The sequence below is a fragment of the Dipteris shenzhenensis genome, chromosome 20, assembly GCF_047967505.1.
Source record: "Dipteris shenzhenensis isolate YYH24624 ecotype China chromosome 20, Dip_SZ_1.0, whole genome shotgun sequence".
Classification (NCBI taxonomy): domain Eukaryota; kingdom Viridiplantae; phylum Streptophyta; class Polypodiopsida; order Gleicheniales; family Dipteridaceae; genus Dipteris; species Dipteris shenzhenensis.
In genome coordinates, this window is record NC_141615.1 from 35,913,140 (window position 1) to 35,941,013 (window position 27,874).

The window sequence follows — 27,874 nt, forward strand, 5'->3', positions numbered from 1 at the left end:
GTAAGGATTAAGAAAGACATATTTGAGTTCTATGCTAGGGGTGGGGGGTATAAACCCTATGTATCAAGTGCGCTCAAGGTCTATTTGTAAAACCCCTTATGAGTAAATTTATTATGAATAAAACACACTCTTTCTCTATTCAATCCGTGAATACCCCCTTCATATGATACCCTTCTTTATGTGAGAAATGTGGAAAAAGGGGGTTTAAAAACTCCTTCTGTTGAACCCACGTGCTATGCTTATATATTTATGCTTGAGGTTCTATGTAAGAGGCCTTATTTATTCCACAATGTTTTTCTTTTGGGTGCCTTCATGGTTGTTTTAAAAGATTCAACATTAAGTTCCAATTCTTACTCTAGTGCATCTCGAAGAAGATCTCCAAGAAGGTTGCTCACATGATATGTTAATTCATGGTGCATCAAATATTATGATGTGTTGATCAGGCCATTAAATTAGAATTTAGTTTGTTTCTCATCCACATATGTTGTATCCATAAATGCAATGAGCATGCTTTCTTGTTTATATATTTGAATATGGTTTCTCTTCATGAAAATTCTTAAAAATATATTTAAAGGACGTTAAGTAAGGTCTTTAAGATATATAGTTGAAGGAGGACTTAACTTATCTAGACCACCCTCAATCTTAATTGGGCCTTAACATAGAGGCAATGAGCTTGAGCATTCCTACTTTCTTGTTCTACATCTGAACATGGTTTCTCTTCACTAAAGTCTTTGATGCAAATTTAAAGGGGGCTCTGTAAAGTCTTTATAATATTCTTAACTAGTCTTCCTTAACTCCTAGTGGTGCTATCCCAGTCTTCCATATAGGTAATCGATGTCTTGTGTTGGGGGATGAATAGCCCCATCTTCAAACTTACTGTGTCTTTAAGAGAAGGGTAAGACGAGGTAAATTGACCTTATGAGGGCGAGGGGGGATGAGATAGTGGATGCCATTGTGGATCTTATGCTTATCGCAAGGGAGGATCCACGCATATAGGACACCGGGAAGTAGGCTTTGGCTCGCCAAATTCAGTAGACGCTTAAGCATGGAAGGATGAGGTTCATGCCCTATGCACGGACCTGCCATGCGGTCCTCACTAGAATTTGGACGTGAGATGGACGAATCTTAACTGAAATGAGCCGGATCGTAACCCGAGTTTGACTAATACCAGATCTTAACCCGAGTTTGACTAGTCAAAGGGCATCCAGAACCCAAGTCCTTGATCTTCAAATCAGAATTGGGATAAACGATTGCATCGATTTCGAATTTTCGATTTGCAGATCGTTCTTCAGATGAACGATCCTCAGGACTCTGCAGATCATCCATTCCCATGCATCTTCCAGGTCCGATTTCGCAGAAATTCTCAATCTTTGCTTGGAATTTTTCTCAACAATCATGTTTCAGTTCTGAATTTTCGAAATCTCCATGTCTTAACACGACGCAATCATCTTCGAATGCATAAAATTCTCGCTATTTCTTTCAAAGCTCTGCACCCCTTCCGCTTGCATCATTCTATAGCATGATCGAGCTGCCTGTCGTTGCATCAGATCCCGCCAGGAATGCTTCGTGACCATCGCAATCGGTTATTTTGTACGCCGCTGCAAAATGCGGAGCGCGTGGAGGAAAACAGCACTCACTTGGAAAACGGGTTTTAAAAGATCGTGGCTTCGTTACACGGCCTTGCTCTCTGTACTCCTCGTTTTCGTTCTCAGCTCTTCTGGTGTGCGCCATGCACTTCCTGGACGTGATGCTGTGGCAGAGAATACCTCTACTTTACACGAAGATGGCTTAAGCTTGAACAATAACTTCACTGATCTCTTTGATGCGTACAAGCGATGGGATTCTCGAGTCGGCTGCAGTCGATTCCGAAACAAGGAGACGAGTATTCTGCCAACAAATCCGAGCTTGCAAGATCCCAATTCTGTTTCATGCGAGTCCCTGAAAGCGAAGCACATAGCTATTCACGTGAAGCAGTGGACATGGCTTCCAGACAACCTTGATAATCTTTACTCCTGTGGTTGTGGTTTGACTTGCATGTGGACGAAGTCCGAGGTGTTGGCTGACAACCCAGATGCAGTGCTTTTCGAAACCGTGACTCCGCCTCAAAAGGTAGGCAACCTGATTGGTGCAATTGGAATGTTTTCCATTGGGTTACAATCAATGGAATACATATCTTCTGAATTGGAACGTTTTCCATTGGGTTACAATCAATGGAATACATATATTCTGGCCATTACAAGTGGTTCTTTTGTTAGCATTGTTAGCATTGCTCCTTAGAGGAGTGGTATAGTCCAAGATTGAAACTCTTGTGAATTTCCCACGTGTAATTTTCTAAAGAATTAATAAAATCCTGTTTTTTAAATAGCCATTATGGAGATTATTTATGCCACAAATATTGCATTTTTTTTCCATGAAAGAGACTTCTATTAAGAATGAAAAAAACCCGCAAGAGCAAGCTCAAATGCGGAAATATATCATGCTGGTCATGAGAAAAAACACTCTAGAAGAGTAAGCAAAAACTCAAAAAGAGCTGGAGAGAAACCAAAGTTGAGGGCTGAAAATGCCACCTCAACCCTGATGTAGTCTCTGAGAAAAAGGGGAGCCCCTCCATTCCGGAAGGAATATAACCCTCCTGAAAGAGGCTGCCCTAGAGGACCCTTGCATTCTCACCCAATTTATTGACCGTGTAACCAAAGTAAGGAAGACTCCTCTCTTGGTTCTCTGCAACAATTTATTCCCACTCTCCGGGGTCCCACTGAAGATACTTTATGGGGACACCCACAACCTCCATGAACCCGAAATATAAAGAGGAGGGCTCGGGTCTATATGCCAAGGGGAGTCCTTGCCCTATTCCACATAGCCTATGATCCTAACAGGCTGAAATGACATGCCCAAAAGAATATCATCTAAGGAAATAGACAGCCTGCCACCTGACAGCAAAAACCAAGGAATCCTCCTATGCCCCCAAGAAAGCAATGACTTGAAGAGGAATACCAGTCTTGGAGAAAGCCCCCATCCAAAGTGAGTAGGCCATAGGCCTGTCATCTGTAACCACCCAATCATGGGGTAAGGCTGCATCTATCTGCAGTATCCTCTTTGCACTTCCTCTGAGGTGACTGACCAACTGTTGTTGACGATCTTCTGGAAGCCTTTTGAAGGCTTTCCAAGAGCCGACAAAAGCGGCTAGGCCTCTCTCCCACTTGGACAACTGCATATAATGAGTTAAACCAAGCTGCCTACCATGCTCATCAAGTATGCAATCGTTCCACATGATAGGTTGCCTGTTGATCTCTTCAAGAGAAGAGGGAGTAACTCTTCGAAGGGTACTTCTAAAGCTTGACCAAGCTTTCAGAATAGTAACCAAAAGCGGGGAGGACGAAGATCTGGGACGGGCTAAGGTGAAAATCCATCTAGTGCTATCAATCCAATCTCCACTTGAGGATGGTCTGCAAATCTGAATGCCCTAATGTTTCCAAGGCTCCTTCCCAGGCAAAAGGCCTCTAACCACAAACTTGCAAAGTAGGGCCTTGCATTGCAAATCTGGGTCTATGATGTTGAGACCCCCCTCCTGCATGGGAAGGACCAAGGTCTCTCAAGCCCCCTTGGAGGAAAAGTAGGCTGAAGCAGAAATTCCAGCAATCATGAAGTTGGACAGCAGGAGGATGGCTAGGAAGAGGGCGAATTTGCAAAGAGAGCAACTGGGAGAGGGTGCAAATTTGCAGAGGGAGCAATCAATAAGAAAACCCGAAGGGTGGACAGGGCAGCGAAGGTAGAGCGCTAGTGAAACCGGCCTCTAATCACTTAGAGGGCAGTGGAACTAAACCTTTAATCACTTCAGCACTTATTTACAGCTCACAAAGCATATATCACAACCATTAACCATTGCATGATCGCCATTTGGCATTTACCCATTTGTTCACAAACAAAACCACTGAAAAAGGGATGGAGGCTAGAATGCCCCTGCTCAACAAACATAGACAAGTGCACCTGATTGGCTTCAAACACTGTGGCGCCCCTTTCGGTATTTCTTTATATTTCACAGTGAAATGATTACAAGTTGCATCTGGGAGACCTTCCCTGCAACTGAGCACGCAGCCCCAATTCACTGAGCCTTCGCAAGGCTTTCAAGCATAGAACACCATCACATAAGTGCACTTAACCCATAGGCTCAATCCAAAGGCATTCTCTTTTCCGAGTGCAATTCCATTGGCTTTCCAGATGCAATGACACTGCACCCCAACTGCACTCTCTTTGAGTGATTTCCAGATGGCATTCACAAAGCTTTTCAAAGCTCCAAAATAAAATCATCAAAGTACCCAACCAAAGAATGACTCATGTAGCACTGCTTGGGCACTTGTGAACCAAGAAAGAGGTGGCACACGAGGCCAACCAATAGCTTATGGCAAAAAGAAATTGCAGCAGCGAAATCACAACTCACCAAGCCCTAAAAACTCGAACCAAGTCCTCAATCACCAAGAGGACATAGTAGCCAAAAAGAAGCACTTCTGTCGCGAAGAAGTGGGAGTTCTTGGGCTCAAAAGAAGCGTGCTTTAGAGAGAAATGCATTGAGAAGGTTTTGGAGAAGTTTCATCGCCGGAAAGTCCTCCAAAATTGAGAAAAACCAGTCAACCAGTGCGTGGGACCACTCAAAATTCAACAGAAAGCTGTAGCTTTGCAAGAGGAGAGGCCGAGGAGGCTGTAGAAGCAAAAAGGTCTAGAAAAAGCCACTTTTGCAAATTCGACCAGCAAAAGAAGTGCTCAGCTCTGCCTGTTCTACCAAACGCACAGAGGGAAAAGCATATCACTGCGAAGGGAAGGTAGAGGGGAAGCCATCGGGCCAAACGGAAGTTGAGGAATCCAAACAGGTGAGGAGTTATGAAGAAAAACGGAATTCAGCTGAAGGAGGCTGAAAAACCAGTCCAAACGCACAGAGGGAAAAGCATATCACTGCGAAGGAAAGGTAGAGGGGAAGCCATCGGGCCAAATGGAAGTTGAGGAATCCAAACAGGTGAGGAGTTATGAAGAAAAACGGAATTCAGTTGAAGGAGGCTGAAAAACCAGTCCAAAATCTCAACAAAGGGAGAAGATGAGAGAAAAAACCACACATGTGAAGTTTAGAAGGCCCAGGAAGGTCCAGGAATGACAAAGGAGCATGTAGAAGGCACTAGAGCCACTTGGAACTCTAGGGGGGCCACTGAAGGTACATGGTCCTCTAGGGGGCCCATTAAAAATGCCACGTCATCATTTCCCAACAACCACTCTTTTAATTCCTTGGAATGCCTTTGGGCCTAGGGATTAATTACGCTTATGTGCTAGGCACCATGCCGCGTTTAATTACACATTATTAAGCCCACGCTTGGACTTTTAAAACCAAAGTTGTCACAGTCTTGTAGTACATTAAAGTACTTAGAATTTCACGCCCTCGTGACATACCTCTCTCTTGAAACACTTTGTCACAGTCTTGTAGTACATTAAAGTACTTAGAATTTCACGCCCTCGTGACATATCCCTCTCTTGAAACAGCAAAGCACAGTTTGCTGTCCCAAAACACAAGAGCGAGCATGAAAGATACCATGAAAGAGTATATAAGAAAGCCGCAGCTATAGTATACAGAGACAATGAAAATATGGCTAGGAGAGGCATGCATCCATTCATATACACTGCTCAAAATCTATGTGATCCTCGGCAATCAATAGTCAAGATGCATCAATATCATGAAGTCTCACAGCACAAATATTGTCAGCTCAGTATCTCGGATGAAACATACAGTGTCATCAAGCGATCTCATGAAATCACGGTGAGCCCGTCTGTACTGAGGGAGTGGAGGTGCTACCCCCCTCTCGAACACTAGGTAATGCTCCAGACGCTTGCTTTGCTGAACTACCTGTAGGAGCCCGGATTGCAGTCGGCTCTAACTGGAAAGCATCAAGGTAAAGCTGCAATATCCCAGGTGAATTTGCTAGTTCACCTTCCTCCATCCATTTCGCATCGAGTGATGGGTAATTTTGAAATTTTACCAAGTAGCGACGGATAACTTTACCGTTGAGCTTTCTATCTCTGTGTGCCAGAATCTGCTCTGGGACCACAAGTTCATCCTATTCTTCCACTTCAGGCTGTACCTCATCAGGTAAATCCTCGGAAACATCTGCATGATATTGCTTTAACAAGCTCACATGAAAGGCATTATGTATCTTCCAATGGGGAGGCAACTTCAGCCTGTAAGCTACCTCGTTTATCTTTTCAGAAACTTGGAAAGGACCATAGTAACGCATGTTCAGCTTTGTGTACAACCTTTCCTTGCCTTTCTTATTTTTCAGCCTTGCCTTTTGAAAACGTAGCAAAACCCAATCACCTTCTGTGAATACCAATTCCCTGCGGTGCTTATCTGCTGCTCTTTTCTGCTTGTCCTGACTTCTTTGCAAGGCATATTTGATCTTCTTGTAGGCCTCTTCAAGGCTTTCCACAAAACGATCAGCTTCGAAGATTTTCTCTTTTGTATGCAAAATGGGAGGTATCTTCCTGGCACCTTTCACTATTTCAAAAGGTGCTTTACTTGTGGATGTGTGCATTGTATTATTGTAAGCATATTCCAGCAAAGGCAAATAATGCTCCCATTTGCTTTTTTGGTCTGAGACATAGCATTTAAACATATCTAGGATGGTAGAGTTTTCCTGCTCCAATTGTCCATCAGACTGAGGGTGAAAAGATGACGAAAAATTCAGCGTAGTGCCCATATTTTCAAACAGCCCTCTCCAAAAGAGGCTGGTCATCCTCGGATCTCTATCACTAATTATGGATTCAGGCATCCCATGATACTTGAAGACATGTTGCAGAAACAATTTGGCCATTTGATCTGCTGTAATTTTCTTTCTTACTGGCACAAAGTGGGCTTGTTTGCTAAACCTGCAAATTATTGTCCACAATCCATCATGTCCAGTAGCAGTACGTGGAAGATCAAACACAAAATCCATAGCTATGCTTTGCCATGGTCTATCCGGAATTGGCAAAGGGTGTAACAACCCAGGTGCCTTCTGCCTGTCAAACTTTGCTTTCTGACAAACCATGCATGTTCTCACATATTCTTCCACATCTTTCCTCAAAGATGGCCAATAGAAGTATTGCTCCACTGCTGTAATTGTTGCTGTAATTCCCCTATGTCGTGCATATGAAGGAGCATGAATTTCCATTATGACTTTCTGTCGCATCTGATCAGTGACATAGAGTCGTCCATGCATCAAAATGAAACCCTCTTTCAACATATAGTGATCATGTCTTTGACCATTAGAAAGTTGATCATAAATAGTTGAAAAATCAGCATCATTAACATACTGATCTTTCATCACATCTAACACATTGTTGTAAGCAATGCTCACTGCTGAAACACTGGGTCTCTTGGAGACTGCTTCAGGTTGTGGTTTCCTGGAAAGTGCATCAGCCACGACATTTTTGTTACCCGGCACATGTACAATTTGAAAATGAAACATTGAGAGGAAGTTAGCCCATCTCATGTGCTTTTCAGATAATTTTCTCTGCGTGAGAAAATATCTAAGTGACTGATGATCTGTCTGCACATAAAAATCAGCTCCAAGAAGGTAATGTTTCCATGTGGTCAAAGCATGTATAACTGCTAACATTTCCTTCTCGTATGTCTGCAAGTACAATTCAGCATCTTTGAGAACTCTACTCTCATATGCAACCACTCTGCCATCCTACATCAAAGTGCCTCCTATGCTGTTCCCACATGCATCACAAGTTACTGCAAAGGGTTTTGCAAGATCTGGCAAGATAATAATGGGTTCAGAACACAACTTTTGCTTCAGCTCTTCAAAAGCTGCATTTTCCTTTGGTCCCCATCGAAACGGTACAGCTTTCTTCTGTAAAGCATGCAAGGGAGAAGCAATTTCTGCTTTCTTCTGTAAAGCATGCAAGGGAGAAGCAATTTCTGCAAAGTACTTTATAAACGTCCGATAGTATGAACACAATCCAAGGAAGCTTCTGACTTCATGCAGATTTTTCAGAATTGGCAGAATTGGCCAACTCCTTATGGCCTCAACTTTTGCAGGATCCATCTTGACTCCATCCTTTGACACTATATGACCGAGAAAATGAATCTCATGCATAAAGAACTCACTTTTCTTGGTGTTTATTAACAGCTTGCGTCTTTTCAACTCTTGAAACACAATAGTGAGGTGTTTCCTGTGCTTCCGCTCATTTTTAGAGAACACAATGATGTCATTGAAGAAAGTTTCCACAAACTTTCTGTGTGCTCTAAAAATTCTGTCCATCATTCTATTGAAAGTGGCAGGTGCATTAGTCAAACCAAAAGGCATCACAAGGAACTCATATAAGCCAAATGAAGTGCGGAAGGTAGTCTTGTAGACATCTTCAGGCCGTATCCTTATTTGATGGTATCCACTTTTAAGGTCAATACGACTGAACATTGAGGAACCTTCCAACCGATCCAATATATCATCAATGCGTGGAATTGGAAAACAGTTCTTAATTGTGACTTTATTCAAAGCCCTATAATCAATACACATTCTCCAATTGCCATCCTTCTTTTGCGCAAGCAACACATGGGAACAGTAAGGAGAATTACTTGGCTGTATTAATACCTTTTCCAAGAGTTCCTTCACTTGTGACATTATCTCTTCCTGTTGTGCCTTACTGACATGATAGGGAGGTATATTAGGCGGTGAGCTTCCTAGAATTATATCAATTTGATGATCCTTGGGCCTCTTGGGAGGTAATTCTTGAGGAAGTGCATCTGAGAAACAATCGTGAAAATCTGAAATAAAAGCAGCTCTTTCTCTATCTAAAGCAGAAAGAGTAGAGTCTTCCTAAATTGGTTGGCTGTCCTCTTTGACAAAAATCAAGTACGCTGAAATATGACGCTTTATTACATTGGAAATACAAGAAGCTGAAACTACAGGGATGGACTCCCCTTTCAACTTTACATCAAGTACATGATTTTTGCCTCTATGAGTTAAATAAATCTTCTTGTTTCTCATCTGCACATCAGCCCCCACCCTGTACATCCAAGGCATTCCAAGCAAAGCATCACACTCTGGCAAAGGCATAATGTAGAAGTCCTCTGCATCTTGATATCCTTGGATATGCATCCTCAACTTGCCAATGATAGGAATGACAGGTGTGTTGAGTTCAGGGTTGGCCATATCACACATGCCGGATGGCCCCATTTCCTCAGGCTTGATGCCAAGCCTTCCTGCCATATCAGGAGTTATGAAATTCACCTTTGCCCCAGAATCAAAGAAAAACAAACAATTCTGATTTCTGATTTTTCCCCATGCTCTGCACATCTCAGTCTTTTTCATTTCCTCTTCATCATGTGCATGTGGTAAACTCCCAATCACATTTGGAAGAAGTCTTGCGGAAGGTTTAGGCCTTTTGCCCTTTCGATTAGCTTGTTTATCATCATTCTTACCATCATCTGACCTGTCTCTTTTCTTGGATGGGCAATCATAAGAGCGGTGTCCCTCTCCTTTGCATATAAAACATTTGTTTTGTTCCATGAGTGACTTTTTCTCTTCATCAGATAACTTGGTACGGGGCTGTTTATTAGGCTGTCCACGCCTTTGACCAGCTTTGAATTGGGCTTTTCCTCCCTTTTGAAATGGTCGTTTGCCATAATTTTTATTTTCAGATTTTATGTCTTTCTTATCCTGGTGTTTGGCAGCCCATTTGCTGTCTTCTTTCTTGCTGTCCATAAAGCCCAAATTATTCTCCTGCATCCATGCATATGCTGTTCTTGCATTCTCAATTAATTGAGTCATAGAACCCACCTTGGTTTTGATGCAATAATCACGTAGCTCACTAGGTAATCCACAACAGTACCTCTCTATTTGCTCTTTCAAAGAAACATGCCTGTAAGAGCTCAATGGCAGCAAAACATCCCAAAACCTCTTGGTGTAATCATCAACATTCTTGCAAAGTTTGTATGACAAGTCATGCCAGTGTGAAAGTACTTCAACTTCAAAAGTTGGAGTAAGCCAAGTAGAAGAGAACACATGCTTAAATTCCAGCCAAGTAGCAGGGGCATCTCCATGAAGCATAAGGTTGGTGTACCACTTAAGTGCATTGCCTTTAAAAAATGTGGCAACCTTTCTCATCTTGGATGCTTCTGTAAACAAACCCCCAAGAAATGCAGCATCAAACTATTGAAGGAATGTGAGGGCTTTGTAACTGTCCTGTACTCCATTATATGTCTCAAACTTGACATGAGAACCACCATCCTTAAATTCTTTATATACATTTGATGTTCGCTGTCCCAAAGATGGCTGTATTTTTGCAGCATTCCCTTCACTAGGGAGAGCCATGCTTGGTTGAACATTAGGCATGGGAGCATGTGCTGTGGCTTGCATGCCTGGCTGCATTCCCACATTGTCATACATGGCTTGCTTTCTATGCCAGTTGGCGGTGAAATCAACATAGCATCAAAGATAGAATCTGTACCAAAATATTCAGGTTGTTGCCTCAAATATGGCTGATGTGGCTGAGCCACATTTATGGACTGCACATTATTATTTTGAGGAGTAGAAGTACCCAAACCAAGGCCTTGTGTTGGCTGCTCATACTGTTGCACTGGCTGTACTTTTTGTGCCTCTTTCTCAAGTGCTCTTTTGGGGGATTCCTCTCTCTTGGAAGTTTCTGAGTCATTTTTGATGGCTGTCCCTCATGGGAAACTGATGCATGAGTGTGCTGTCTGCCATGAGAAGCTGATGCATGTGTGTACTCACTCTTTCCATGCTTGTGCTTTCTTGATTTCTTCTTCTTCTTGGCATTTGTTTGCACAATCTGAGCCAAGTTTTGAGTCAGCTGAGTCAAAGCAGTCACTGCACTTGCAAGCTGTGCATTCAACATAGTAGCATCATCTGACTCACTGCTAGAACTAGTATCACTGTTGAGCTGAGTTGTAGCTTCATGTGTGGCCTGGTCAAAAGGCATTTGTTGTGCTCCTTGCAGCTGTACACTAGTTGGATCATTAAGGCTTTCTTGCCTTCTCCTTTGAGGAGTTGTGGAGCTCTCTTACTCATGGGTACTCACCATGTTTATGGCTGTAATATTCAGCTGTCAAAAAGTACAGCAAAGATATCCTTCCACCAAACTACCGAGGCCCACCTCTTGAGGAAGAGAGTGTGAAATCCCGGCAATGGAACCAATGAAACCGGCCTCTAATCACTCAGAGGGCAGTGGAACTAAACCTTTAATCACTTCATCACTTATTTACAGCTCACAAAGCATATATTACAACCATTAACCATTGCATGATTACCATTTGGCATTTACTCATTTGTTCACAAACAAAACCACTGAAAAAGGGATGGAGGCTAGAATGCCCCTGCTCAACAAACATAGACAAGTGCACCTGATTGGCCCCAAACACCGTGCCCCTTTCGGTATTTCTTTATATTTCACACTGAAATGATTACAAGTTGCATCTGGGAGACCTTCCTTGCAATTGAGCATGCAGCCCCAATTCACTGAGCCTTTGCAAGGATTTCATTCATAGAACACCATCACATAAGTGCACTTAACCCATAGGCTCAATCCAAAGGCATTCTCTTTTCAGAGTGCAATTCCATTGGTTGTCTAGATGCAATCACACTGCACCCCAGCTGCACTCTCTTTGAGTGGTTTCCAGATGGCATTCACAACCAAAATAAAATCAGCAAAGTACCCAACCAAAGAATGATTGATGTAGCACTGCTTGGGCACCTGTGAACCAAGAAAGAGGCGGCACACGAGGCCAACCAATAGCTTATGGCAAAAAGAAATTGCAGCAGCAAAATCACAACTCACCAAGCCTTGAAAACTCGAACCAAGTCCTCAGTCGCCAAGAGGACATAGTAGCCAATGCCCAATTGCATTCTCAGCCAAAGAGGAGTGCAAAGGCATGAAGAAAGAGCATTTACAAAAGCCGACCAGCAAGAATTCCACTGAAAAATGCGAAAAGAAGCACTTCTGTTGCGAAGAAGTGGGAGCTCTTGGGCTCAAAAGAAGCGTGCTTTAGAGAGGAATGCATTGAGAAGGTTTTGGAGAAGTTTCATCGCTGGAAAGTCTCCCAAAACTGAGAAAAACCAGTCAACCAGCGCGTGGGACCACTCGAAATTCAACAGAAAGCTGTAGCTTTGCAAGAGGAGAGGCCCAGGAGGCTGTAGAAGCAAAAAGGTCCAGAAAAAGCCATTTTTGCAAATTCGACCAGCAAAAGAAGTGCTCAGCTTTGCCCGTTCTACCAAACGCACAGAGGGAAAAGCATATCACTGCGAAGGGGAGGTAGAGGGGAAGCCATCGGGCCAAACGGAAGTTGAGGAATCCAAACGAGTGAGGAGTTATGAAGAAAAACGGAATTCAGCTGAAGGAGGTTGAAAAACCAGTCCAAAATCTCAACAAAGGGAGAAGATGAGAGAGAAAACCACACATGTGAAGTTTAGAAGGCCCAGGAAGGTCTAGGAATGGCAAAGGAGCATGTAGAAGGCACTAGAGCCTGCTGGAACTCTAGGGGGGGCCACTGAAGGTACATGGTCCTCTAGGGGGCCCATTAAAAATGCCACGTCATCATTTCCCAACAATCACCAAAAGGAGATAAGTTCAGGGCACTGCGAAATGCCTCAAACTTTTCACGTGGAAGTGCTTTGGTGAAGATGTCTGCAACATTGTCATGTGTTGACACATAGATCATATTGATCTCTCCTGCATGCAACTTCTCTCTGACATAGTGATAGTGAACCTCAATGTGCTTCGTGCGAGCATGAAACACAGGATTCTTTGCCACTGCTATAGCACTCTGACTATCAGTGAGAATCGGAGAAGGACCCTCCAATGAAAGATGAAGATCAGCAAACAAACGACGCAGCCAAACACATTCAACTGTCGCTGTGAAAGCTGCCCTGTACTCAGCTTCACATGAGGAGGTAGCCATTGTAGACTGTTTCTTGCTCAACCAAGAAATGCAAGCATGTCCTAGAAAGAAACAATTCCCAGTGGTGGACTGCCTAGTATCATAGTCTCCAGCCCAATCTAGTCATTGTAAGCATGCATCTGCAAGTCACCCCCCTTGGGAAACATCAAGCCAAAAGACTTTGTACCTTGCAAGTAACGGAAGATGCGTTTTACAGCCTGCCAATGCATAATCTTTGGGCTGTGCATATACCTGCTCACCTGAGAAACTGAAAATTGAATATCAGGTCGTGTATTACAGAGATAAATGAGGCATCCAACAGCCTGACTATAGAGTGTGACATCAATTGATTCACCCACATCATGCATTGTAAGCTTCAGCCCTGGCTCCATGGGAGTGGACATAGGCTTGCAATCATGCATGTTGAATCTGTCCAAGAGCTTTTGAACATACTTGGACTGAGACATAACAATGCCACGTTTCTCTTGAATAAACTGGATCCCAAAAAGAAATGTAACAAGCCCAAGTCTGACATATTAAATGTAGCTTTCAATTGGGCTTTGAAATGTGCAATTACTTCCTCATTTGATCTGGTGAGCAGCATGTCATCTACATAAAGAATGATGACCAAAATGTCCCCCCCATCCTTCTTGATGTAGAGGGTGCTCTCAGTTGGACTATTGTGCAGCCCCTTGCTGGTTAGAAAGGCATCAATTTTGGCATACCATGCACGTGGGGCTTGTTTCAGCCCATACAAAGCTTTATTCAGCTTGCATACCTGATGTGCATTTTCTGAAATTTCAAAGCCCGGAGGTTGTTTGACATAAACCTCTTCCAACAAGTCTCCATTAAGGAAAACTGTTTTAATGTCCAACTGATGAACATTCCATTCAAAATTTGCAGCCATGGCTATAACGTCAAACCTCTTCCAACAAGTCTCCATTAAGGAAAACTGTTTTAATGTCCAACTGATGAACATTCCATTCAAAATTTGCAGCCATGGCTATAACGGAACTGATGGTGGTCATCCTGGATGTAGGAGCAAAAGTCTCCTCATAATCTATGCCCTTTTTTTTGAGCATATCCTTTTGCAACCAGCCTTGCCTTGTACCGATCAATGGACCCATTTGGCTTTCTTTTGACTTTGAAAACCCACCGTGTACCTATGGCATTCTTACCTGGCGGCAAATCCACAACATCCCAAGTCTGATTTTTATGAATGGACTGCAACTCATCGTGCATGGCATTCATCCAATGCACATTATCCTTTGCTTCTTCAAATGTCTCAGGCTCCTCCTCATCAAGAAGAGTACCTGCATAAGCTGATTCGATTGAAAGAGCCCCCCCCATGTGCCTTACTGCACTACGAGTCTTGCCAGGCAATGGAGCCTCAAGCTTACTCTCCTTGAGAGTCTGAAGCAACCAATGCGGGACTGTTTTGCTGCGTGTATCTCTTGAATTTCTTGCCTAACAACTTCATCCACACCTTGAGGTTGTACTAATTCAGCTGGGGCTGAATCTGTACGTGTGGATGTGGTGGAGGTTGCTGTAAATTCTGAGTTTCAGCGGGGGAACCAAATGCTATAGGAAGCATCCCCTCAAACACATCATCTGAAGAGGTTGGAATCTGAAATTCAGCATGCGTATGTGCAGAATTTTCAGAGAATATAACATCTCTACTAACAAAAATCTTGAGTGTAGCAAGATTGTAGAGACGATAGCCTTTGCTTTGTGAACTATATCCCAAAAAAATGTATTTGAGTGCCTTATCTGACAACTTGTGTCTGAACTCCACAGGCACATGGGCATATGCAACACAACCAAAAACTCTGGAATGGTCCACTGAAGGCTTTCTCCCATGCCATGCCTCATAGGGACTGATTGTCTTCAAAGCCTTTGTAGGAGCCCGATTTAAAATATAGTTGGCACACATGAGGCTTTCCAGCCAAAACCTGTGAGGCAACTTCTTACTTGTGAGCATGCATCTGTCCATTTCCATGGCGGTGCGATTTTTCCGCTTAGGTTTGCCATTCTGTTGAGGTGTAAGCCTCACTATAAGCTGATGCATGATGCCTTTTTCTTTCAAAAATGTCTCAAGTTCATGAGACATATACTCCCCCCCTCGATTTGTTCGAAGTGTCTGTACCTTGAGTCCTGTCTCATTCTTAACCATAGCCACAAAGTGTTTGAAATGCATAAACACTTCTGATTTTGCCTTGAGACCATAGACCCAAGTGTAGTTGGTAAAGTCGTCTATGAATGTAACAAAATAGAGATAACCCCCAAAAGCAGGTGTCCTCATGGGATCGCAGACATCACTGTGAATAAGCTGTAATTTTCGTGTAGCTTTCACTGCACCATCCTTTTTGAATGGAAGTCTATGCATTTTGCCAAGAATGCGGCCTTCACATGCATGAGGAGGAGGCGACTTAAAGGGAGGCAATGCATCAACCATATCATGCCTTTGAAGTGTCATTAAGCTGCCATAGTTCATGTGCCCATACCTAGCATGCCATAACTCCGCATTCTGCATCGCAGCAGTGGGAGTGCTAACTGATAATGCAAGATGGGATCTTTTTTCATATAGATCAAGCTGAAAAAGACCCCGATACAAAGTGCCAGACAACATCAAAGCATAGTCATTTTCTTTGTCTCTGACTGCATACTTGTCATCATAAAAAACAACTTGAAATCCTCCTCTATTGAGTGAGGACACTGAAAGCAATTTCTTCTTTATCCCTGGTACATAGAGTACATCTGAAATTCTGAAATCTGTGCCATCAGTGGATGTGAGAATAATGTCTCCTACTCCACACACTGAATAAGAAGAATTATTCGCACAAGTTACCTTCTTCTTGGTGGGTGAAGAATGCAGAGTTACAAACAGACCCTTCTTGGAAGTGATGTGCTTTGAAGCACCACTGTCAAAATACCAAGTATGAAGTGTCTCATCAACACTTAAGGAGCATTCATCCTTTGAAGGATCGTAACTGCAAGTCAAGAAAGCATATGGGTCATCATCTTTACTGGCTGTAATATCAGAACTACCCACTGAAAAATCTGAAGTGCAAGACAGAAAGGCATAGTGCTCTTCAACCAATTTGGCTGTAACATCTCCGCCATCATGAGAATGTGGAACTGATGCATCTGATACAGCCATACCAGAATCCCTTTTCTTCTCTTTGGCTATGCGCTTCTTGCACTCTCCAATATAATGACTTGGCTTCTTGCAATAATGACAGATGCCCTTCTTTTTCTACTTATTTGTATCACCCTTTGCCTTATAAGAAGGCTGTCGAGAATCAGCTTTATGCTGATGTGTGGGCTGATTGGCATGTGGTTTTTGCTGCCCTTTACCCTTGGGCTTGAATTTGGAGAGCATAGCATGCTCGCCAGCTCGAGTTGCCATATTTCTACGAGTTTGTTCCTCCTGCAACAGAAGTCCTACCAACTCGTGAAAGGAGAGAGGATTGCTGCCCCCCCTCAATGACAAATTCAGCGAGGTGTGGAAACCGAGATAGGACTCAGGAAGAGAGTTCAGAGTGGTGGTGATCATCTCTGAATCCGGAATGACTTCATCAATATTCAGCAATTGTTCCCTGAGGTCCTGAAGCTTTGTGAGGTGAGAATTCATGGAATCTCCCTCCTCCATATGTGTATGGGAAAGTTCTCGCTTCAGAAAGGAAACTCTGGCATCATTTCTTGCTGCAAACATACTCTCTAGTATCTCCCAAGCTGCCATAGATGTCCTGCATGACCGGATATGAGGTATAATGAACCTCTTGACAGAAAGAGAGATTACTGAAAGAGCTTGTGCATCCCTAGAGTCCCATCTTTTCTGCTTTGCTGTGGGAGTTCTTGGAGCGACTGCTCCAACCACCTGTGCTGCATTTGTACCTCTACCCCTGCCTCCAGTTGTAGGAGTGACAGGTGTAGTCGCTGTATCTGGTCTTGCTTCATCTCCATTGACATAATCCTGAAGATGTCTGCCAACCAAGATATTGCGAACCATGAAACTCCACAAGGAGTAGTTGGTGCCATCCAACTTATCCTCCTATGTGAGAACCCCGAACATCTCATTGGAGTTGTTCTGAGCCATTTATACCATAAAATATCAAAAAATACAGCAGACTGACCAAGTGAAATCCCTTCTTGGGATATAAAATGCACAAGTAAAATCTGCAAAGAAAAATCTGCCCACAGTGACAAATACTGTCATAGCTTGTCAAAGGCTCAGAATGCACTTCAATTGTTTTGCAAATGCTCTCCAAAACTTCCAAAAAACATTGCAGAATTTGCAACTGTCTGCAATGTCACTCAAAATGAGTCCAAAATTGGCTGCAACAGTCCCAAAATGCTTTTACACTGCCAAATTGCATCCGAATGCCAAAAGCCCCAATTTCTTTAGGGAAATTGCATCCAAAAGAGGGCGAATTTCCTGAAAGCCCAAAAAATGCAAGAAATTGCTGTGTAAAGCAAAAAACCCCAAAATTTTGCAAGAAATTGTAACTCAAAAGGGGCAAATTGGCTGAAAGCCCCAATTTGCAATTTATCTGCAAAAGGAGTAAATTCTACTGCCAATGTGCTCAAATGTAACTCAAATTGAGTCCAAAAAGCTTGCAAAGCTCCCAAATTACTCTTCTTCTACAAAATTGCAATCCAATTGCAAAAGCCCCAAATTTTACAGCCAAACAATGGCTCAAATGCACAAAAAGGTCTGCCAAACAACCAACTGTAAATGTCTACCCACGAATACAAAATGCCCTAAATTTTAAAAATGAAATTGAGCACAACTTGGGGCAGTTTGACAAACGCCCCAAATTTAACAAAATGCTCAACTTCCTTCTCAAATCAGCTGCCCAAATTGAAATGCACAGTTTCCTGCAACTAGTCTGCTAAGAAAATCTGCTCCGAAACAAAATAATTGTACATCAGATAATTGAACGGGCTGCTGTTGTATGGAAGTACAGCTGGTGCTGAATGGATGTACGGTTGCTACGGCTACTGGAGGTGTACGGACGTACGATTGACTGACACAAGACTGTACGGCTCTGTATGGTTGGAGGTGTACGGACGTACGGTTGACTGACGCATCTCTGTATGGCTGGCTGACGCAGGAGTGTACGGCCAGTCAGCGCAGGTACTGTACGGATGGTAGGTATGGGCTGCACGTGTGGCTGTACGGCAAACTCGAAATCCGTACAGCGTACGGACGTTGTACGGCTGTTCACGGGCTGATGTACGACAGGCTGTATGGCTGGAGCTTCGTCGCTAGTACGGGCGTACAGACAGCAGCGTGGGCTGCTGTATGGCTGTACGGACGAACTACAAGCAAAAGGTACGAACTGTACGGAAGAGCAGTGATGGTACTTGCAGGTCGTACGGACTGTACGTCGGATGTTGAGCAAAGAGCAGGGAGTTGTTGAGCTAGGAGCAGGGTCTTGCTGCGTTGATACCAAATGTGAGAAAGAGAGAGTGAGAGAGCAAGAGAGCTGAACGACTGTTTGCAATAGATGAAGTGAGTAATACAAGAAGTGGGATAGGTTTTGTCTAAGTGACAAAACCTTATCCTTCACTAACCGTAGTTAGTGAACTAACTGTGGTTAGGGGGAAAAACCTCTAAATGAGGGAAAAGTGCCCCTAACCTACTTATTACATTACATTGGTCACTGCTAGAATATAATAATAATTCTAACAGGTTAAGGTTTCAGGAAATGCAGGCAGGAGAGAGGAGGCAGGGCGGAAGTAGAGGGGAGAAGCAGGTGGTTGGGAGGAGCAGCAGGGTTGTAGGATGTTGAAGAAGTCGTTTTTGGATCAATTATGGAACAGATGCATCCAAAATGAAGCACATCAGCTCTAATGTTTTTGTTAAGTGAGGTGTTACCAAAATTGTAGCTGATGTTAGGGCTTTTAATTCTTGTAGGCTGCCTTTTCTTTAAAATCCCACGTGAATACTCTATCTTTCCTTGTCTAGGCATGCAAAGTGGCTCACTTGTGTGCTAAGTGATGAATAAATCTTATGAAGAAATAATGTAACCTTATTGTGCGTTCCTTTGTTCTTACTGTGAATTATGATACCATGAAAGAATTTGCCAATGGATAACCCATACTTTATAAAGATTCTACTCATTATCTGATTGAAACTAATAGGAGCATTTCTCAATCCAAAGGGTACCACTAGGTGTTCAGAAAGACCTTGTGAAGTCTGGCTGGAAAGCGGTTTTATGTATATTGTGAGATGTTATCCAGTCTATAGGTCTATTCGGCTGAAAATTCTTGCTCTGTTTAAGCTGTCCAACATCTCATCAATTTATGCATTACTGAATTGATACTCGATTGTCATCCTATTTAGAGCCTTATACGTCCACACACATTTTCCATCCCATTCTCTTTAAGAAAAGCAGCATTGGTGAACAGAACGGTGGACTGCTTAATCGAGTCAAACTATGTTTAAAACTGGAATTGCTTATGAACATCTTCGTGTTGTGACTTGTTCACATTGTAAAGGTAGTTTATACTTACAGGAATGAAGTCTATGGTCAAGTCTTGTGATGTCTCAGGAGGAAAACTCTAACTCAAAGAACATCTTAGATCTAAAGCAGTATATATAGCAAATAGGAGGCCAAAATACCATATCTATATTGCACCAAAATAGGCCAGTCTCTTACAAGATGGATGTTTCTCTTGAGTGCCAACACTTGCAGCCCTTGCCGCTTTTAAACTTCAGAGGGCTGCTGTAGCTGTTCAGAAATTCCCGTCTCTTTTTCCTGCTTTGCCACGTGCTTATTAAGATCTTTGGTAGCTTCTCTAGATCGAGGGACAATGGGCACAAGGCTCCCTTTCTTTTAATGCTGGTCTGCCCCCGCCTCCCAAACTGGCTGACCAGCTGACCAGCCACATAAGCACGCTGATTAGTCTGTCTATAGACCTTACCCGCTGCATATAGCTGATCGTAGAAGGGCTCCAACCCACCACGGAGACCAATCTGCAGTCTGTCTATCTGGACGACCCTCTTAAAGGGTTGACTGATCTTATTTAGAGCCAGTCCGGACAACCTTTCTGGCTGACCAGGCATGGGCATATGAATGCTCCCTCGAAACCTCCCATTTGCCGGGCGCTTGTCCAGCCCCAGCCTTGGGCTATTTTGGTTCACTGATCTGTCCTGTTCCAGGGCCAGATCCGCTGTCCACATTCATGCTTACCTGTCCCTCCGTGCTGGTTCAAGCATATAGCTCCATAACCAGCCCGCATGACTGGATATCATGCTTCCCAGCAGCCATGCTGCTACCCTATGATGGTCCATTTAGAGCTTCTTTTCCACCTAGGTCTGACCATGTGGCACCAATATAGTATGTCCAACATGGCATCGTCTCTTACACCCATATCTCCTGCAAGCGTCAAGCCATCGGGCCCTCCTCGTATTTGGGTTCACAGGTGGGCCATTGAAATTCAACCCTTGTACTCCAACGCCCAGTCTCAATGGCACACTTTGGGCCTTCACTGATTGGTCATTGGTGATGTATTCAAAATGTTAAGAATTGGTGCAACTGTGCTCAATATGATAATGGAGCTATCAAATGATTTGAGCAAAAAATGCACCCAAGGTATTGATCACTTTTGAGGGATGTGGACACACTATATGTGGATGCAGCTATCAGATAAAAGTGACACTACCTTTTTTCCATCTAGTTCTGCCCATGTGGCACCGATACAGTGTGTCCAACATGGCAGCCTTGTTGGTAAACTGAAAGGAAAGAGTAGAGTGGACACAAACTCAGAATACTTGCATTACTTGCTTGTAGAATGAAGAAGAGTGAGGTCCTTAAGTAGGCACCTCATACATGCTCACTGACATCACTGATGACTTCAGAGCTCCACAATCATCTCCTCAATCTGCTCCTAGATTCTCTCAATCATCCTATGTGGCTCTTCCACCGCCTAACTGTGCTTGTGGGCACCTAACTGTGCCTCTAGCACTCACACATAGAAACCAAGGTGTGCCTGAGGCATACACCTTGAGATATCCCAACAAACCCCCCCTCAAGGGAATGCCTCAGGCTATGTTAAGGATACATCTAGTCTCATAGTTTCTCATGCCATCTCATGGTGGTCAAGGATAAATCTATGGCTAGGTTCTCATGCTAGCAAGGGTTCCCATGGGTGTAAGGTAAACAAAAAGGGATACAAAAAGACCTTCCAATGGTTATCTCCCCTGCATGTACATGCACACAATGTCTACAGGAGGTACCATGGAGCAAAACATACACATGGCCTACATCATAAGGTGACCAGAGGTGTTATAAAACACACAAAAACACAATAGTTTATTTCATTCATTTTGGAGGACTATCCAGGCTGAGTACCTTGACATAAAAAGAGAGATCTGGAGCATAGAGATGTTTTAAAATGCATAATCTTCAAAGGATGCCTCATCTTGTGGAGGCTTATCAACTGAAAGTAGATTTGCATTTTCTGTCTTTGCTTTGGCTCTGCAAAACTTCTCATTATGGTTGTTCTTGCCACAGTGCTTGCATGGATTAATTTTGAAGCAGTCCTTTGAAAGGTGATTTGTCTTTCCACAGTGATTGCAAGGAGTATACTTGCCCTTCTGGACTTTTACAGCATAAACAGTGTCATTGCCTTTCCTGAGCTCCATATGCCTTTCTTCTTCTTGGAGAGCAGAGATAATACCTTCAAGATTAGGATTAGGATTAGGAAGATTTTTCAAAGTGGTAACTATGTGATCATAATCTTCATGCATACTCTTAAGTAACACTGCCATAGCATCATCTGGAGTAATAGGAGAGTTGATAGAAGCTAATTGAGTCATAAGACTCCGCATATAGTTGACATGAGCTGCCAAAGTAGTGCCACTAACCATCTTCAATTCAAAGAAAGAGATTTTAAGTGATAATTTAGAGATGTGAGAGCTAGCACAAAAAATCATGTCAAGCTTCTGCCAAGCTTCTGAAGGAGACTCTAAGTCAGAGATGTGGTGAATATAATCATCTCCTAAAGCAAGAGCAATGATACCGTATGCTTTTTCTTCTCTAGCTGGATCCCTTGCCGGTCGTGTCGGAGTTGAGGATTCTTCAGCATTGGAGGCCGTAGAAGAAGCGGTAGGAGTCGGTTTGACAAGTCCCCATAAGTTCTCCCTCATCAATGCAAATTTCACCTTCATTTGCCATGTGTGGAAGCCCTTTCCATTGAACTTCTCTAGATTCAATAGGGTAGCCATGAGAGGGTCTAACCCAGATATTGGGCAGTGTCTATCTCTCTTACAAGGCAAAAAATAACTGAAAGACTTCCAAAATATGAGCACTTGATGTAGCAAAGACTAGTGACCAATATTCAATCAATGATGCTTCTTCTTACATGCTTCATAGAAGTGGCTAAAATGAATACTTTCCAATTAAAACCAGGTCTAGCAATTCAAAACAAAACTGAAGCCACACTTGTACTGAAGTTATTGAAAGTTTCAAAAAACCAAAAATGCTAGAGTAGCATTTTATGTAGCATCATCTTCAAAAACTTGTCCAAAACTGTCAAAACTAAAAGGCTGAGCTTGGAGGGCTTGTAGCTCACTCTTCAAAGCAAGGAAAAGAGGGCTTTCTGAAGCAAAAGAAAGCTCATATACCAGAGAGGGTCCAGCACAGAGGTTGGACGAAATGGTGCGCACTTTTGCCCGGGAGAGTTGCTACAGGCTGAACCTGAGTTTTGACGATTTCTCCCTCGTTACTGAACCAAATGAGCTGAAAAATGGCTCAAAATCTTCGTCTTGAGGTCGCCCATCTACTCCTAAGAGGGCTCAGGCAATGGCGGAGCAGGCAGGGAGTATTGAGCAGTAGAAGAAATGGCGAAAAATGTGCTGTTTGGGGAATGGCAGCCACCACAGACGTTTTTTCTTCAATTGCTTGCAGGTGAAAGTTCGCCCATACTAGAGGAGTTTCCAGCTCAGAGGGTTTGAGCAATGGTCGTTTGTAGGCGGAGAACCAAGCTCTCAAAGATTTTGGGAAGAAGGAGGAAGATGGGGAAGAAGAAGATGAAGAAGAAGATGATGATGTGGCCGAAATGGGCTCAAGGGGGATCAAAGGGCTCTGATACCATGTTGGTAAAGTGAAAGGAAAGAGTAGAGTGGACACAAACTCAGAATACTTGCATTACTTGCTTGTAGAATGAAGAAGAGTGAGGTCCTTAAGTAGGCACCTCATACATGCTCACTGACATCACTGATGACTTCAGAGCTCCACAATCATCTCCTCAATCTGCTCCTAGATTCTCTCAATCATCCTATGTGGCTCTTCCACCACCTAACTGTGCTTGTGGGCACCTAACTGTGCCTCTAGCACTCACACATAGAAACCAAGGTGTGCCTGAGGCATACACCTTGAGATATCCCAACAAGCCTCTCTTTACACCCATATCTCCTACAAGCGTCAAGCCATTGGGTCCTCCTCATATGGGGTTCGCAGGTGGGTCATTGAAATTCGACCCCTGTACTCCAACACCTTGTCTCAATGGCACATTGTGGGCCTTCACTGATTGGTCACTGGTGATGTATTCAAAATGTTAAGCATTGGTGCAACTGTGCTCAATATGACAATGGAGCTATCAAATTATTTGAGCAAAAGAATGCACCCAAGGTATCAATCACTCTTGATGGATGTGGACACACTATATGGGGAGCCAGCTGTCAGATGTAAGTGACAGTACCTCTTTTCCATTTGAGCCATGTGGCACTACTTTGAGAGAAGTGTAATGTGCATTGCATCCCTAGGATAATGAGGCATGAAGCATGTACCTTGCAGCCCATTAGCGTGCTAGTGGGTAGCTTATGCCGGGCCTTGAGAGCCAGGACTGTGGACCATGTGAGACTGTACCACTCCCTCCATCAGATGATGCCAAATGTAAAAACTCCCTCGAAGGACAGCAATTGCATTGGGATGAACATGCTGGAATGTTGATGGGTGCAAGAAATGCCAAAAAACTCAAGCTCAAAGGTGAAACAAATGGTAGAGCTGTTCTCAGGTTGGTGGACAGTATGAGACCTATAGCTTCTGTGATCACTTACTGTCCAGATCCCTATTGAGGCGTACAACTTGCAAGTCTGCATTGGTGTCTGGTGACCTTATATACAAAGAGAGCAACATAGTGTTGGTCTGGGTAATTAATAGCCGTCAGGCAGCTCGCTATGAGTAGACCGAGGGAATTGGAAGCCCTGGTTTCCTGTTCTTTTACATCCCCATACTGTATACACATCCCATGTATTGATTTTATTGTATACTGCTGCTGTATTTTGATGCTTCATGGACTTGATTTGGGTGGTGACCATATCTTGAACAGTGGATACCAACTGCGGTGCAGGTACTGCTGCATTGAATTTTTGCATTACCTCCTGGGTTACCTTCTGTTTTCAAAAATTTCCCATGCCAAGGGATTTCCTCTCCAACGAGGCAAGTTGAAACTTGAGCTTAAGCTTCTGCTGCAGAAAATAAATCTGTTCTTATGGGTCTAGTCTGACTGTATGTTTGCTCTGCTGTCTTGATAGGTCATAGCATAAAGGGTGGGCATCAGGGCAGAGGTGATGGCAGAGTACAATAGCCTCTTTACTGGAGTCAAGATGGCAGGACTGGTGGTTGGGACCTTCTCCGTTCCATATTGGCCTGAACTGCAGGGCCCCTCTGGCTGTTTTTAACCTGTGAGTTGAGCTGGGGGGAGCAGCTCAAACTCAGGATGGGGAGAGTGAGGAAAGGCTGCGGGGGTGGGCCTGCTGAGCGAGGAGGGGGGCTGAGAGGCAGCAGAGCTGAGAGGGGGGGCTGAGTGGTGCTGCACGAGGGGGGTGGGCCTGAGCAGCGATGCTCTGCTGTGCCAGGGGGGGGAAGGGCTGGGCGGCACTGTGAGGGAGGCACTGAGGGACACTGTGAAGGGGGGGGGGGGGGGGGGAGAGAGAGAGAGAGAGAGAGGTTGTAGCTAACAGAGTAAATGGCATGAGTGGTAGACCGATAGATGTCCTTTTGTTTGGCAATGATGCCTAAGCAACAGCCCAAAAACAGCCTGAGCGGAAGAATGAATGAGTGGGATGAGAGCAAGGAGCAGAGGAACGGAGGAGCAATGGGCTGGGCGGAGTGGCCTGATAGAGAGAAGGCTTTGGATGAGTCAATCTTCCTAGCCTCTCTCTCTCTCCCCCCCCCCCCCCCCTTCTCTCTCTCTCTCTCTCTCTTTCTTTCTTTCTTTCTTTCTCTCAATTGGGGGGAGGGGTTTGCGAAAGCAAAGTTGTGACATTTGCTATCTACAATGAAGGGTGTGTTTTGTAGTTGTAAAAAGACATGTAAATGTAGCATTCATAAACTGGTATTTGCAGCGAAGAATGCCTTAGAGAAACCTCTATTTTGGATCAGGAAGTGGCCTTTCAAAGAATTAAGGTCTGTCCAATGAAGGCATTTGGAGCGTTTTAATTTGGTTTCTTGCTTTTGAATCATTCCTTGTAACTCGTGCAAGGCCATTAAACAAATGTTCCATGTTATCAGCTTCTTTTTTCTGGTACCAGAGTGTGTGTTGTTTATCTGCCATTGCCCTGTTTGCTTCAACAGAGACACCAAAGGGAACCTTTGAGAGTCTACATAGACCTAGAAGCAGGAAGAAAGTCTACAGGATTTGAGGATATATTTGTAAGCTATCATGCTGATGACACTGTGCAAGCGACATATGCAGGAGCTTCATTTCATATTCATAGAAGCTATTTCACATCGCCAATCAAGAGAAATGTGAGTTTTTTTTGTAGATTTCAATCTAGAATCCATGGCAACGTTTTGTATTGACCAGTTAAGCTGGGCAAAATGAAGAATTTTCTGTCCTGATATGGCTTCTTTCTTTTCAGGATGTTCTGGTGTACTGGTCTTCATCACGTTGCCTGGCTGCCAGAGATTCTGTTGCAAAAGAGCTACTCTCCTATTTGCCTCACCACTCTTTTGGTAAATGCTTGAACAATGTAGGTGGTCAAAACGTGATATTCAGCATGTACCCTGAATGCACAAGCTATGGTGATAACTCGTATTGGTCCAATCATCTCCATTGTGCCATGTCACATTACAAGTTCGTACTGGCCATTGAGAACACATTTACAGAGAGTTATGTTACAGAGAAGCTCTTCTATGCCTTAGATGCAGGGGCTATACCTATATACTTTGGTGCTCCAAATGTGTGGGATCTAGTCCCTCCAAACTCTATCATTGATGGTTCAAAATTTAAAACATCAGAGAGTTTGGCAGCATATGTAAAGAAGGTGGCAGCTGATCCAGTCCTATATGCTGGATATCATGCTTGGCGAAGATGTGGACTTATGGGAAAGTACCACCAAACAAGGGCTGTCAGCCTGGATTCATTACCTTGCAGATTGTGTGCTGTAGTCAGCAAATCGGGAGGAAAGAATGCTCCAGCTCGCTAGTCGAAGGTTTTTCCTGCTCTCCTAGTTGCCCAATTTTGTATGTGATCATGGCAGTTTAAAACCAAGTTTTTAAAAGCTTGTGAAGCCATCCACACAATTTGCATAAATAAAGTAATCTATGTGTTTTGCCAAGGAGGTTCCGTTGCTGGGGCACTTTTAGATACGACCTATAGATTCGATTGACAACTTGAAGTTTGACAAGGCTTATTAATGCATGCTGTTATATTCCTGTATTGGCCAGCAAATAGATTTTGATTGTAAGACCATTGAGGGTTTTAGCCAGCTAGAAACAGTATGCACTAAGGTTTTGAGCACAAGCAGTACGCACTAAGCTTGTGAAGCCATCCACACAATTTGCATAAATAAAGTAATCTATGTGTTTTGCCAAGGAGGTTCCGTTGCTGGGGCACTTTTAGATACGACCTATAGATTCGATTGACAACTTGAAGTTTGACAAGGCTTAATGCATGCTGTTATATTCCTGTGTTGGCCAGCAAATAGATTTTGATTGTAAGACCATTGAGGGTTTTAGCCAGCTAGAAACAGTACGCACTAAGGTTTTGAGCACAAGCAATGCTCTTTTGTACTTTTGAAGTGAGTTTTTCAAATTTCGAGATCAGGAATAGCATGTAAGAGAACTGAAATTTGAGTCCTACCTGTCTTAGCGTTATGCTTCAGAAAGTGAGTAAATGAGTTTTCTAATATTGTTTGTTTTTTAAACTATTTGTGCCTTAGTTTATGACTTTTTGTGGAATTTTTATAAATGGGACGGGTTCTTAACATTGTGGGCCTTTGGCAATGGATGAATCATGCAATGGAAGGCTATTGAGATCAATGGATTGGGTTTTTTTTGTGTTTTATTGTTTTTTTGGGTCGAAAATGTTTCCCTTTGGGAGGAAACAAAAGAGCTCTAGACATTGTTATACTAAATTACATGCCTTTTGAAAAATGACATTTGATGTGATTTTCTTTGTGGCTGTCTTTTACTTGTTTTCCTTATCCAAGGTAGGACTTCAGTACAAAGAAGTTTCTTCTTGAGACGAGGGTGGGCCTCTAGAACAATGGTGAAATTGTTGGAGTGTAGAAGCAAGGAAGATGACAGTACTATGGATGGACAAGATACATAGTACACCCACAAAACTGCCTTGGTAAAAAAACCTCCATTAATTGGAGTATAAAGAATTCTTTTAATAATCTTGAACGGACCATAGTATCTGGGGGATGATTTCGGAACCGGACGAGTACTTAAACTCTTGGATTCCTTGGGAATACGTAAATATACCATCATTCCATCAGAGTACTCATTTGGGTGAACGATGTCTATTAGCATAAAATCTATCCCCATCTTGGGGCACTTCTAATAGACTCCTTGGCAAACTGCAACATTTCTTGCATGTCTTGCAAGAATGTCCTTGCAGCATCATTGTTTATTCCCTTGAATTCAACCATAACTGGTGACTTAGGTTGAAACCCGTACATAAGCATATGCACGAAGCATATATTCAACCAAC

The 27,874-nt window shown here is 43.2% G+C and overlaps 1 protein-coding gene across 2 annotated transcripts; it reads left to right on the forward strand.

Annotated features, from left to right (window-relative positions):
* The first annotated feature begins 1,246 nt into the window (after positions 1-1,246).
* LOC147889588 (alpha-(1,4)-fucosyltransferase-like) lies at positions 1,247-26,675 on the forward strand. 2 transcript variants are annotated; one of them, XM_087391445.1, is made up of 4 exons: positions 1,247-1,343; positions 1,548-2,109; positions 25,510-25,683; positions 25,797-26,675. In XM_087391445.1, exons 2-4 carry the CDS (start codon positions 1,606-1,608, stop codon positions 26,361-26,363), a joined length of 1,245 nt encoding a protein of 414 aa, XP_087247571.1. In that variant the 5' UTR covers positions 1,247-1,343; positions 1,548-1,605; the 3' UTR covers positions 26,364-26,675. The 2 variants fall into 2 exon arrangements, with proteins under 2 accessions (XP_087247571.1, XP_087247573.1); XM_087391447.1 differs by lacking the exon at positions 1,247-1,343 and having other exon boundaries at positions 1,464-2,109.
* Positions 26,676-27,874: the final 1,199 nt, after the last annotated feature.

What these genes read in the sequence shown, in the direction of transcription:
- LOC147889588 (XM_087391445.1), top strand. Translation starts at nt 1,606, where the DNA reads ATGCGGAGCGCGTGGAGGAAAACAGCACTCACTTGGAAAACGGGTTTT. An exon ending in CCGTGACTCCGCCTCAAAAG is followed by an intron (nt 2,110 to 25,509) that starts GTAGGCAACCTG and finishes TTGCTTCAACAG; the next exon opens with AGACACCAAAGGGAACCTTT. An exon ending in CATCGCCAATCAAGAGAAAT is followed by an intron (nt 25,684 to 25,796) that starts GTGAGTTTTTTT and finishes CTTTCTTTTCAG; the next exon opens with GATGTTCTGGTGTACTGGTC.